Consider the following 14,688-nt stretch of genomic DNA (forward strand, 5'->3'; position numbering starts at 1 on the left):
ACCTCTTCAATAACCACATAGTCACTTTACTTAATAAAATGATAGCCTTAAACTACTTCTGATAAGTTTAATGATGTTATTCCATTGACTGAGCCTAAGACGCAAAAACAGAATGAAGGATTCCATGCTTCATTTAGTATGTAGTATATATTTATGGCAAAATCTTACACCCGCAACTACATAACTTGAGAGCAAATCTGAACACACCTGCTTCTGTGCAGTTTTGTCCTCAACAGTTACAATTTGTGGAACCCAATATGACTGGCATTTTGAAATAACGTTATGAATCCGGTTAAATCCAGTTCAGGATCACAGGTAGCCAGAGCCTATCCCAGCAGCAATAGGTGTTAAGCAGGAAAGAGCTGAGCACAGCACAACAGTCCATCATGGAATTCAGTCATTTGTGTATCCATTGGGACAATTGGACATTTCCAAATAATAATAATAAATTGAGCTAACCTGCACATGTGAAGATCTCCTCACACAGGGACATTGTGCAGACTCAACATGGACAGCCCAGAATGCTGTATCAGAGAGACGGCAGAGCTAGCCACCATGTTGCTCCATTTCACAGTATGTTGCAGGCGTTTCCTGTTAATTTGACTGGATTCTAGAGTGTGTTGCAAAGTTTTGGGCAAGCTTCTCTAACAATTCCTGGCATTGAGGGGTTGAAGGCAGAGTGATGGCTCTGAGGCTAGGGATCTGCACTGGCAATCAGAAGGTTGGGCCCTTGAGCACTTAACCTGCAATTGCTGAGCACTTTGGGTAGTGAGAAAAGCGCTATATAAATGCAAATAATAATAATTACTAGCCATGTGCGCCCAACTACATTGCGCATGTTAAAGTTGTCTGTGAAGGGCTCCCTGTTTAAACGCGGCTGCCAGTTGTGAACTGGGCCCTTCGTCACACAGCATTCTGATTTTTTATAAGGAAAACAAAATTACAAAAGAAAACCCTTGGATATTGATTAGATAGGAACGGCCTACTCGGAATCACTGTCCGAATAGTAATTATGTGGTGGTGTAGGAGCATTTCTGCTTCTGTCCGTTCACAGTCCGTCTCGTTTTCACGACGCTATCGTTTCCTCTCATGATGTCTTCTCAACCTTTCTCCAATCTCGCAGGTTGCTTTGTGGCAATCCAAACAGCTAGGCAATATACACAGAGCAATGGTTATAAAAGGGGGACACATAGGTATCCAGGCTCTTTAAAGTATAAATAGGGATCACTTCACTGACATGTGAGCAAGCCACGGTACAACTGTGAGACGTGCAGCAGTCGGTGGCTACAACGTAACAATAATAATTTCCGGAACGTGCTGTTACGTTGTCATTCATTTTACCCACTGTCTTTCTTTCATTCATATGTTACGTAGGCATGTACATTTTATCTTCGGCAATCTCATTCTCTAACCAGGCCTCAGGAGCTAACCAGCGTAACACTGTCCACCACCCCTTTCGTTATTCCGGCATATTGTTGACAGCCGTGAGTAACAACAATGTACTAAACTGGAAGGTGGTCTACGCATGTGTGGAATTCGCGGACAAACAAAGATCAAGATCTAAATGAAGATCTCTTTAGTTAATTTAAAGCACAACAATTTGTTTAGTTTGAATGTCTGTGTTTTGAGGTGTGACTGGAGTACTACAGTCTTCAGTAGTATAAGCCTGGAGGAGATTCTTAATGCAATGCCTATGTTTTAGCTGTCTCTCTACTGCCATCTAGTGCTTCTTCTTCTAATTAATTTGCGGACAAACAAAGATCAAGATCCAAATGAAGATTATATAGAGATTATTATATTATAAGGTGCATACCAGACCATCACTGAGCTTCTCCATGCACATACTCTCATTCACTCATACTCAAAATAGATTTCAGGTGCCAATGCACTTTACTTGCATGTCTTTTTATTGAAAAAGATGAGAAATGGGATCTCTTCTGGCAGTAATGGGATTTGAACCAGCAACCTTCCAGATACCAGCACAGACCCTTAACCTCTGCGCCACCACTCTGCCTTCTATTCAAATAACTGACAAAAAATGCCGATAGGAAGTGGTTGTACTATAATTTGTGGGTGTTTAATGTACTCTCGCAGTGTAAAATATTTTAAATGTGGTTTTGTTTAAAAGCTGCATGATTTTTTTATTTTTATTTAGAAAATCAGCATTTTTTTTATTTAAACAGCAAATCATATTAGTACTAACAGTAACCCATAGAAAATGCAGAAATATAAGGTAATTTTTTCCATTTAAACAAACACTTCACTGGAAACGTAGCATACAACTTCATAAAACAATCATAACAAAAGGACAATGTGGCGTAAGGTGCCTGGATGTGGATGTTGAAGCCGACATCGAAGAAGTGGAAGGCATTGATGGAGCAAAGTGTATGAGCAACTTTTTTTTTTTTTAAGTGTGTCTACGTATTGCCTCACATTTGACATTTTTACAACTACCCTTTTGAACCAACGCTGACAAATAGCCTTTCAAAAATTGCAGAAGTTGCATTAAATTTTTGACACAATATTCATCTTCAGGGTCACTTCTTAAAATATTTTTTATCTAGGGCCATTAACTAGGCAGCATCTTTTTCCCCCAAGGGTGTAGTTGCTAAAACAACCCAGCCACAGGGGATGCACAAACCAGTGTGTTTCTTTGTGCCGGTCCAAAGCCTGGATAAATGAGGAGGGTTACGTCAGGAAGGGCATCAGGTGTAAAAGTTTGCCAAATCAATATGCGGACAACAATACAAATTTCCATACCGGATCGGTCGAGCCCTGGGTTAACAACGACCGCCACCAGTACTGTGCTGGCGGAAATTGGGCTACTGTTGGCCAAAGGAGAAGAAGAAGAAGGAGAAGGAGAGGGGGGTGACGTGTCTGGAGGCAGGAGGAGAGGAGGAAAGTAAAGAGAGTGGACTGAGGGTAGGAACTTTTAATGTTGGCAGTATGACTGGCAAAGGGAGAGAGTTAGCAGATATGACATAGAGAAGGAAGGTTGATATATTGTGCGTGCAAGAGACTAAATGGAAGGGGAGTAAGGCCAGGTGGATCAGAGGTGGATTCAAATTGTTCTATCATGGTGTGGATGGGAGGAGAAATGGGGTAGGAGTTATTCTGAAGGAACAGTATGTCAAGAGTGTTTTGGAGGTGAAAAGAGTGTCAGGCAGAGTAATGATTATGAAGCTGGAAATTGGAGGTGTGATGATGAATGTTGTTAGTGCATATGCACCGCAAGTTGGGTGTGCAATGGATGAGAAAGAAGATTTTTGGAGTGAGTTGGATGAAGTGATGAACAGTGTACCCAAGGGACAGAAAGTGGTGATTGGAGTGGATTTCAATGGGCATGTTGGTGAAGGAACCAGTGGAGATGAGGAGGTGATGGGTAAGTATGGTGTCAAGGAGAGGAATGAAGAAAGTCAAAGGATAGTGGATTTTGCCAAAAGGATGGACATGGCTGTGGTGAATATGTATTTTAAGAAGAGGGAGGAACATAGGGTTACATACAAGAGTGGAGGAAGATGCACACAGGTAGATTACATCCTATGCAGAAGAGTTGATCTGAAGGAGATTGAAGACTGCAAAGTGGTGGCAGGAGAAAGTGTAGCTAAGCAGCATAGGATGGTGGTCTGTAGGATGACATTGGAGATCAAGAAGAGGAAGAGTGAGGGCAGAGCCAAGGATCAAATGGTGGAAGTTGAAAAGGAAGACTGAAAGGTTGAGTTTAGAGAGAAAATGAGACAGGCACTGGGTGGCATGAAGAATTACCAGACAGCTGGGAAACTACAGCAGATGTAGTAAGGGTGACAGCAAGAAGGGTGCTTGGCGTGACATCTGGAAAGAGGAAGGAGGAAAAGGAAACCTGGTGGTGGAATGAGGAAATACAGGAGAGTATACAGAGGAAGAGGATGGCAAAGAAGAAGTGGGATAGTCAGAGAGATGCAGAAAGTAGACAAGAGTACAAGGAGATAAGGCCAAGGTGAAGAGAGAGGTGGCGAAGGCTAAAGAAAAGGTGTATGATGAGTTGTATGAGAGTTTGGACAGGAAGGAAGGAGAACAGGACCTATACCGATTGGCTAGACAGAGGGACCGAGCTGGGAAAGATGTGCAGCAGGTTAGGGTGATAAAGGATAAAGATGGAAACATACTCACAAGTGAGGAGAGTGTGTTGAGCAGATGGAAAGAGTACTTTGAGAGGCTGATGAATGAAGAAAACGAGAGAGAGAAGAGGATGGATGATGTGGAGATAGTGAATCAGGAAGTGCAACGGATTAGCAAGGAGGAAGTAAGGACAGCTATGAAGAGGATGAAAATGGAAAGGCCGTTGGTCCAGATGACATACCTGTGGAAGCATGGAGGTGTTTAGGAGAGATGGCAGTGGAGTTTTAACCAGATTGTTTAATGGAATCTTGGAAAGTGAAAGGATGCTTGAGAAGTGGAGAAGTGGTGTACTGGTGCCGATATTTAAGAATAAGGGGGATGTGCAGGACTGCAGTAACTACAGGGAATAAAATTGATGAGCCACAGCATGAAGTTATGGGAAAGAGTAGTGGAAGCTAGGTTAAGAAGTGAGGTGATGATTAGTGAGCAGCAGTATGGTTTCATGCCAAGAAAGAGCACCACAGATGCAATGTTTGCTCTGAGGATGTTGATGGAGAAGTTTAGAGAAGGCCAGAAGGAGTTGCATTGTGTCTTTGTGGACCTGGAGAAAGCATATGACAGGGTGCCTCGAGAGGAGCTGTGGTATTGTATGAGGAAGTCGGGAGTGGCAGAGAAGTACGTAAGAGTTGTACAGGATATGTACAAGGGAAGTGTGACAGTGATGAGGTGTGCGGTAGGAGTGACGGATGCATTCAAGTTGGAGGGATCGGCCCTGAGCCCTTTCTTATTTGCAATGGTGATGGGCAGGTTGACAGACAAGATTAGACAGGAGTCCCCGTGGACTATGATGTTTTGCTGATGATGTTGTGATCTGTAGTGATAGTAGGGAGCAGGTTGAGGAGACCCTGGAGAGGTGGAGATATGCTCTAGAGAGGAGAGGAGTGAAGGTCAGTAGGAACAAGACAGAATACATGTGTGTAAATGAGAGGGAGGTCAGTGGAATGGTGAGGATGCAGGGAGTAGAGTTGGCGAAGGTGGATGAGTTTAAATACTTGGGATCAACAGTACAGAGTAATGAGGATTGTGGAAGAGAGGTAAAAAAGAGAGTGCAGGCAGGGTGGAATGGGTGGAGAAGAGTGTCAGGAGTGATTTGTGATAGACGGTTATCAGCAAGAGTAAAAGGGAAGGTCTACAGGACAGTAGGAAGACCAGATATGTGTTATGGTATGGAGACGGTGGCACTGACCAGAAAGCAGGAGGCCGAGCAGGAGGTGGCAGAGTTAAAGATGCTAGGATTTGCACTGGGTATAACAAGGATGGATAGGATTAGAAACGAGTAAATTAGAGTGTCAGCTCAAGTTGGACGGTTGGGAGGCAAAGTCAGAGAGACGAGATTGCATTGGTTTGGACATGTGCAGAGGAGAGATGCTGGGTATATTGGGAGAAGGATGTGAAGGATAGAGCTGCCAGGAAAGAGGAAAAGAGGAAGGCCTAAGCAAAGGTTTATTGATTTGGTGAGAGAGGACATGCAGGTGATGGGTGTAACAGAACAAGATGCAGAGAAAGATATGGAAGAAGATTATCCGCTGTGGCAATTCCTAACGGGAGCGGCCGAAAGAAGATGTACTTGCTAAAACACTATCACTAACTAAAGGCAGAAACTACACAATCATGTCTTAGAAGAACTTGAAATTAATTTTTAGAAGTTTGGAAAGTGTGGAATTTGGGCACAACTTCATTGGTCCTGATTGGTCCACCCCAGGTAGCATCAGTGACGCCTGTGGTTTGTTTTGTGCTGCTGTGTTTGTTACATGTATTCTTTATACCCCTGCCTATTGTTTTATATTAACATTTTAATTTTCACTGCTTGGTTATCTGTTACCAATGCAGGGTTCTCAAATTTATTTGCCATTCAAAAAAAGAAAACAAAAAGCTAGTTAAGTCAGATTTTGCCCAAATAAGTAAACAGGTCACCATTGTGGGTAGGCCAGTTAAACAGCAGTGCTGGCCTACCCACAATGACAAGTGAATTCACAACATGAATTGTATGTATTTAATAAAACTGATAGTACAAGAACGTTTATTTATATAGCACTCAAACTTGCTTGGGGCAAAGCAAATTTAGAAAATGGATGGATTTTCATACATGAAAGTGCTTAATAATAATAATAGAAAAAATAAGTTGCAACAGAAAAAAAAGTTATTTATTACAATAGTGAGTCATAATGTCTAGCTTCATAACAAAAGTCGCGGTCAGATATCTGAAGGACAGGAATATAAACATTCCATTTGATGGGATGTTGGAGAAAATAAACCTGCGAGGGTTCCAAGGGCAAATCCCCTCATAGGCATCACCATCCATAAATTGTGTCATCATTAACGGATACTTTTGTGGTCTCTTCATCTCCCCAGCGTCTCAGGTGGCTGCTGCATACTTAGGCAATGAGGCCGTGGCACGTTGCACCAACTGCTGGGGGAGAAAAAAAAAACCCTGCAAAATTAGTGATTAGTGTCCAGTACGTACAACAATTAAAATGAAGTTTACCTCCTTCTCTTAGTGTGAAGAAATGTTACTGATGCTAATAATTTCTTTAGTGACTGAGTATACAACTGTACAGGCCTGGCATATCAACAAATTAAAGAGGTGGGTTTTCAATATATTTTTTAATTATACAATTGTACAGGCCTAGTGTAGCTCTAAAGATAAAGTATTCCAGATTTTTGGTGTTTAAAAACAGAATTCCACCTCACCAGTTCTTTTATGCTTCACTCTTGGGTTGCTGAGTGCAAGAGGATCTTAAATTATGATTAAAAGTATAGGGGGGCAAGTAGTCCAAAATATAACAAGGTGCTAGATTATTTAAAGCCTTGTTTACAATTAAAGAGCCTTGTATACAATTAAAAGTATTTTGAAACCAATCCTAAAGGAAACTACTCGGATTCACTGTGTTTGGCTGACATTTTTTCCAGGCCTAATTCTCCACCTTTAACCTGATGCTGCTGGAATGTAATCTGGCTTCTTTGTGTGATCTTGTAAGAGTAAAGATGTTCGAGAAATGAACAGGGAGATCTACTCTTTGTATTTTACTAGATGACAGTATTAATAATAAAATCTGTTTCTACACATCTTGCAGTGTAAAAAGGATTAAAACTATTGTGTATTCTTTGCAGCAAACTGTAAATACACTAGGTGGAGCCAGAAGATTCTGCTACTAATATTGCATGGCTGGCACAGGACTTTTTCGCACTGAGTTCTGGGATTGATGAACTTCCTGCTCTGTATGTAGTATGTGTGGTGAGTGTGGAGGGAGGAAGGATCTTGCCAGGGTTGTCTGATTGTTCAGGTTTTGTGTTTGTACAGTTGTGTTTACTGTTAACGGATAAACAGATTATAACTGTTCTAAAATAATTGTTATGTGTTTGCTGTGGTTACTGCAATGCAATATCAAGGCCGATTACAATTATAAGTACAATTGTTCCCATACATTTTTGCTGTTAGGTCACAAGCTAATTACTCACTCTGTGACTCAGGGTTGGAGGAGCAATTTTGTGTTTTAAATCCAAGGCCATTGCCACTAGGGTTCAACAATGATTAAATATACTAATGCAAAAATGAAATGCTGCATGTAATGGAATGTAAAAACATTACCTCACAAGCTTTTGTGTGTGTTTGGAAAGTTATGATAATCATTTAGGTACAGCAGGCGTAATGTTCTAAGTTTTTTTTCCCTCTGAAAAAGCAACTTTCCAAACACACACAAATAGCTTGAGAGGTACTGTTTTTACCTTGAGAGGTCCAGGTGGACCAGTACTTAATCAGGTCACCTTTGAAAAGACATTAATTCCAACATTTGATCACTGAAAGACAAAGGCAAAATATAGTCAATTTTCTGAAAAACCCATAATGCCTTAAATTCCACCAGAAGCAAAGCATGTATGTTGTGGTGCAACATTTTCAGATGCCGTGCATTAAACTGCTACATAAGAGTTTAGTAGAACAGTAGAATGGATGACCAACCAAGATTTTATTACCCTTGAATAACCACATCAGAACAGGACCAACATATCAGGCTTGTTCGTCTGAGAGATCGCTTCATACCTGTCACCATACTTCTGCAGACACAATTCCCACATCAGTGACGAGGCATTGAGGGCCAGGCTTTATCCCTCCTTAGTAGGAGGAGACTTATAAGAGGCCCTTTGATCACCTCATCTACATTCACTGACACTGCAGTGGGCCAGAGTGCTGGGACTGACCTTAACCTTAAGACAGGCAGTGTGGTTATGGTTTTGGACTTCAAACTTTGAGGTTGTGGGTTCAGATTCTGCTACTGACACTGTGTGACTATGAACACATCACTCTACCTGCCTGGGCTCCAATGGGAAACACAAAACAATTTGTGTCTTAAAAGTTATAATTTGTCTTGGATAATGAAGTCATCCAAATATTAATAATAATAATAAACAGTATACAGTACCTTTGGGATGCCCTGTATGGCAGTTAAGGGCCAGCATCTTAGTGGGGACCTTCTGATCACATCCCTCAAGTGTTGCATTAATAGGTTATTGTCTCTATGATGGATTCAGAAAACTGTAAGAGTAGTGTTGTTCATATTCACTCTTGTTTTCCTATTATTCTAATTTAATACCATTTCAGCACAGAAAGTTGAGATATCAGAACAATAGTGAATGTTCGTTTTTCATCAGTATGTAAGTTGAGCCTCAGATTTAAAATTACTTCTTGCATCCAACCTTCTGTGTGATCCTAAGCAAGTCTGGTCACCTTCATGTCTGACTGTTTGAAAGGAATAGCTGCATTGTAACAGCTGTAATTAATACTGATCTTGTAAGCTAACTTCGATATAGTTGTCAGCCAAATATAAAATAATAATACATTTGGTAATTTGGTTATTGGGTCCTTTACATAATTTATGAACTGCTGCATTCCTGTTTGTCTTGTTCAGCAGAACTTAACAGTGTGACTAAATAAAATGAAAAAAGGGTTAGGCTTAATTAGGCACTGAAAAATTAAAATATTAAATGACACAACATTTCTATTTTTGAACATTCCTTAGATGAGTGTAATAATAAAGTCATAATTTCAGTACAGTGGAACCTGGCTTGAGTTGGCGCCTTTATTGTCAACATAGATATGTACCCAGATTCAGAGACATTTTTACAACTGGCCTCTTAGTGCATTCCCACATACTCTATATATACTCTGCATGTGTTTCTTCTTTCTAAAATGTTTTCTACTTTCTACTCATCCAAGGCAACAGAAGATGATGCAGGAAAAAGGTCTGTGAAAAGGAAGAGAAGTCCTGAGTCCGTCCAGTCCTCCAGGAGTGTCACACAAGATACAGGAGGTATGTTGAGCATGGGGATGGATATCCTAGAGTCTTTCTCCTCTGGATAGAGTTTGTAGACGTTTTTCTTAATGGAAACGCCCTTTGCTCATTATGTAATCATTGCGCTAAGCTACACTTTTCTGCAAACTTCACCTTTTTTTGATATTTGGATTTGTGGTAATATTTGGAAAGGCCTACTTGACATTAGAAGATTAGTTGATTTTATTATTGACATTATTGATCAGGTTTGTTTTTGTTTTTTTTTTTTAATTTTGATAAGAGCAGACCATTCAGCCCACCAAAGCTTGTCCACCCAATTTCCTCCAAAATAGTAAACTCAAAGTTTTGAAGGTCCCTACAGTCACCCTCTGTATTACTCTATTTGGTAATTTATTCCATGTGTCTATAGTCAGTGTGAAAACAAATTAAATTCTATGTAAACTTTACTCTGAACAAGTTTCCATATACAGTATGTCCCCATGTTCTTGTCAAACTCATTTTAAAATAACAGCCTAGATTCACTGTACTAGCACCTCTTATAATTATGAAAGCTCCAGTCATGTCACCTCTTAATTGCCTTTAATTTTCCTTGACGTTCATACCTCTCAATCCTGGAATCGGCGTAGTCAGTCTTTTGTACACTTTATTGCCACTATGTCTTTTTTTGTATTCCAGAGACCAAACCTGCAAGCCGTACTGACAAGAACTCGCCATCAGATTATAAAGTTTAAGCTACACATCATGCTATATAACCTAACATTCTGTTACAAGTCCACTATGCATCCAAGATCCTTTCAGGGGGTACTTTCAAGGGGTAAATTCAAGTTTCAGACCTCCATTTGTGTATTCAAATCTTAACATTTTCTCTTCCTACATTTACTTATATTAAAATATCCCAAAGTTATTTTACATGTTACCCAATATTTTATTTGATATATACATGTTACACAATATTTTATGATTTTTTGACAATGCAATTCTAATGTATTATCTTTAGCCATGCTTTGGCCATGTCCATATTGGAAGTTGTGCTATTTGGAAATATGGTTACTTCCTACATTTAAAAATTGCAACAGAAAGTGTTACTGCAGGGCCATAAAAAAATATTTTTAAAACTTTGAAGGATTTCAAGTGAAACTCACTCATGTTGTTTTTTTCTAAATGTACACTTTAGAAACAAAGTTATTTGTCTGTAGGCATCTTGAATTGTAAAGCTCAAATCTGCTGCTCACTGAAGTATTCCGAGCTAACATATTCAGGCGCCTTTTGCCTTATTAATAGCATTCAAGTCTTTTGAGCATGGTGTGTGCTTGTTCCTTCCCCTTTGTCATTTTTGCTACATCTCAATCAAGTGTTTTGGACAGCACACATGGTCTTCATTAAATCAGCTACACACTTTTAGTAGAGCAAATATTGGGACTAGAAGTTTGCACAAGTACTTAAACTATACTGGAATCCCTCCATCCTTAAATACCAAATGCTAAAGACCCTTTTTTCCCCTAAACACACCAGCTTGAGTTTTTTTTTTTGCCACAGTTACATTTAAAATGTTGTAGCTGTTTGTTTTATTTTATACAGACTTGGAAAAATTTTTGGTACACATACAGCTATTGCTATTATTAAGTGCTATTATGCCTCTTGAAAAGTGATTAAATGAATAGCAGCTGTCCAATGTACTCCTGCTTGCCTTTGATATGTCGTTGAGTAGAGCAAAGCAAGTGTGAAAAGAGATTAAGTATTGCTTATTCAACCAAGATGTCCTAAAATGCCCTGGACATATTTGTAGAAAATAATAATTGGATTAGAGTGATGTTTCAAATCAGCTGTTTTCTTAGATTAGTATAACACATGTCCCCAATTGTAAACTCAGTCATTCAGCCTATTTATTTATTTATATATTTTTTTTGTTCTTTATTTCACCTTATATGATTTCTTGTATTAGGAATTTGTTAGTTTTCACATACCCTTTTGGGGTCAGAGTGCAGCGTCAGCCATTGTACAGCACCCCTGGAGCATTTGCAGGTTAAGGGCCTTGCTCAAGGGCCCAGCAGAGTAGGATCTCTCTTCGCAGTGACGGGGATTCAAACCGGCAACCTTCGGGATACCAGCACAGATGCTTAGCCTCAGAGCCACCACTCCGCCCTATTTAAATGGAAGTCGTCACTCTGCTGCTTGGTATCATTGTCTGTCTCACACTGAACAACGACCAGATAAAACAAAGGAGAGAGTTGTCTGAGAAGATCAAAATGAAAAATAGACCAGTATGTTAAAGGCAAAGGGTGTAAGATTACCTCCAAGCAGCTTGATGCTCCTGTGACAAGAGTTACAGATATTATTTAGAGGTTTAAGGTCTGTGGGTCTGTAGCCAAACTCTGTTACGTGGTTGTAAGAGGAAAATTGACCCAGAATGGGCAGAAGGATAGTGAGAATGGTAGACAAAAAGCCAAGAACAGCTTTCAAAGAGATACAAACTGAACTCCAAAGTCAAGATCCTTCAGTGTCGGATCGCATTATCCATCACCTTTTGAGTGACAGTGGGTTCAATGTAAGATGACCTCTGATGAAAGAAAGACATTCAAAAAGCTGACTGAAATTTGTTAGAATGCATATTTACAAGCCACAGTGCTTCTGGGAGAATATTCTTTAGACAGATGAGATAAAACTGGAGTTTTTTGGCAAGTCGCATCAGCACTATGTCCACAGGTGAAAAAAAATGAAGCTTTCAGAGAAAATAATACTATATGCACTGTATGGAAGAGGTTTGCTTATATTTTGAGGCTACTTTGCTCTGTCTGGTATAGGGTGCCTTGAGGCTGTGCAAGGAACAATAAAATTTCTCAAAATTACTTAGACATTCTGGAGTGAAATGAACTGCCCAGTGTCAGAAGGCTCTGTCTCATATGTGGATCATGGATCCTCCAACAGGATTATGACCCAAAACACACATCTAAAAGCATCCAAAAATGGATAAGATCAAAACATCAAACTATTATGAAGTGGCCTTCTATGAGTTCTGATTTGAATACTATCAAACATCTGTGGAAAGAGCTGAAACATGCAGTCTGGAGAATCTGACACACTTGGAGCAGTTTGCTCAGGAGGTGTGGGCCAAATGACTTGTTGACAGGTGCAGATGTTTCACTGAGATCTCCAGTAATTGCATGTTTGCAGTGATTGTCTCTGAAGGATGTGCAACAAAATATTAGGTTATTGTTCCCATTATTTTTGTCCATTCCAGTTTCATTTGTGTTATATTTTGAAGCATTCTGTTGAATCAAAGCTCTAAAGCAATGTCTGATTTTTGGACATTTTGGATTTTTTTATTTCAGAAACAATTGTGAGTTCTCCTTTTTTTCACAGACAGGTACTAACAAATTTGACCATGGCTGTACATCTTCATGCATCATTCCAGTTCTGAGTCAAAAGGTGATGTCATCTGTTTGGCCAGCATCAGGCACAAGAACTGAATCAACCTGAGTGGATTGCCCATAATTGCAGGACATGATCAATCGCACACCTAAGGGCCAGTGTATTTACTGGAACCATGCAGAATCCTTCTTAAAGTTTGTGCTTGTACGGGGGAAAAACATCTGGAATTAAGCAGTCAGCCTTGTTCTCATTCATGGTAATTTCTGGTATTAGTGGAAAAGTGGCATTAGTTGGTGGTTAATCTAATTTACACATGTAGTGAACCTGTTAAACGAACACAGTGCTAAAGCTTATTCTAGTAGCAGCTTGAACCAATCCTGGATGAGACACTGGTCCATCATGAAGCCCACTCATGCACATACCTATAATTAATCATGGGCCATTTTATAGACAGTCAACCTAAAATGCATAACTTCAATATGTGGTAAGAAGCTGGATTACATACACTAACAGAACAAGTACAGTCTGGGATTCCCTTGGCAGCGATTTGAACCCAGAACTGTGTAGGAGCCTTGTAGAAGCAGTGTTAGCCAGTGATTTTTTATTTTTTCAGTTTCCTATAATATTAACCACCCTTCCATTTTCCATTCGAATTAACGGTTGTAGGGTCACACCCATGCTTCCAGCCAAAGTGATAATTGAAACTTGCCAGTCTAAAAAAAAAAGTGGAGTACCCACAGGAAACACATGAGGACGTGGGAAGAAAATGCAAAATCCATGCAAGGAGTAATCAGGTTAGGATTTGAAATTCAGTCTCTGGAGGTACCATCTAAAGATGCTTACCATTGTGTTCCTTACAATATGAAGTAGTAAAAACTAATCCATCTACTATTAATAGTGTTGTTAACTTTGTTCAGTGTATTAACTAGACATTTGTAATTCTTGCAGTGTAATTATAAAATATGGTTACCATTTTAATTATGTTGTATTTGTTTCATGCCAAAACTTATCCTGTATGACACACAGCAACAAAGGATAAACACAGTACAAATCTTTAAAAAAGCCTATAGTTTACTTAGCAGCAATTTCAAATTTGTCTTTATCTTTCCTTTTTCCATTTAAAAGTGTAAGCCATTGCATTTTAAAGGGGTTTAACTCGCTGTCCAAACTCAAGACGTCAATGAGTCATTTTCCAACCCGCTATTTTTTAACACAATCCCAGCCTGCACAGGGCGCAAGGCAGGAATAAACCCCGGGCAGGGCACCAGCGCATGGCAGGGCACACACACGCACCAAGCACACACTAGGGACAATTTAGGATCGCCAGTGCACCTAACCTGCATGTCTTTAAACTGTTGGAGGAAACCGGAGTACTCGGAGGAAACCCACACAGACACGGGGAGAACATGCAAACTCCATGCAGGGAGGACTCGGGAAGCGAACCCAGGCCTCCTTACTGCGAGGCAGCAACGCTACCATGAAGGTTTGAATTCCATGAAGTAGCTTTTCTTGCCATTTTTCTAGTTGCACAGGATGACTTCTCCGGTTACTTTTTTTCAGTTTATTCCTCCACTTTCTTTAATGTAAAGGCTAATATTCTGATTGTGTCTCATTCACTGATAAAACAAGCTTCCACTTGCTGCTCTTTGTTTACACTACAGAAAGTTTGCTGCAAAAAATAAAAAGACGAGCTGGCTCAACTACTGTAATACCTTGCGTAAAGGAGCATTAAAACCAAATTATCATAAAGCCTACAAAAGCAGGAGTTAAAAATATTGTTTTTCAAAAATTTTTTTTTTTCACCAATTGAGTCTTTTTGTAGTGGAAATCGTCCGATTTTGATTTGCAGCTGATCGATTGGAGCACCCCTATA

The 14,688-nt window shown here is 39.8% G+C and overlaps 1 protein-coding gene across 2 annotated transcripts in view; it reads left to right on the forward strand.

The window, feature by feature from the left end:
- Nucleotides 1-14,688, forward strand: part of LOC120525042 — a 41,755-nt gene that overhangs the window by 1,273 nt on the left and 25,794 nt on the right. Inside the window, exons 1-2 of one of the 2 annotated variants that reach the window (XM_039746994.1) lie at nt 9,366-9,464; nt 12,807-13,609. Coding sequence is in view for 1 of the 2 variants with exons in the window: in XM_039746992.1 (XP_039602926.1) it covers nt 9,371-9,464 (94 nt within the window). In the remaining variant the exon portion in view is untranslated. Of the gene's footprint in view, nt 1-9,365; nt 9,465-12,806; nt 13,610-14,688 lie in introns of those variants that run through there. The other variant, XM_039746992.1, reaches the window with a different exon arrangement.

This window comes from Polypterus senegalus, chromosome 3 (assembly GCF_016835505.1).
Source record: "Polypterus senegalus isolate Bchr_013 chromosome 3, ASM1683550v1, whole genome shotgun sequence".
NCBI classification, from domain to species: Eukaryota; Metazoa; Chordata; class Cladistia; order Polypteriformes; family Polypteridae; genus Polypterus; species Polypterus senegalus.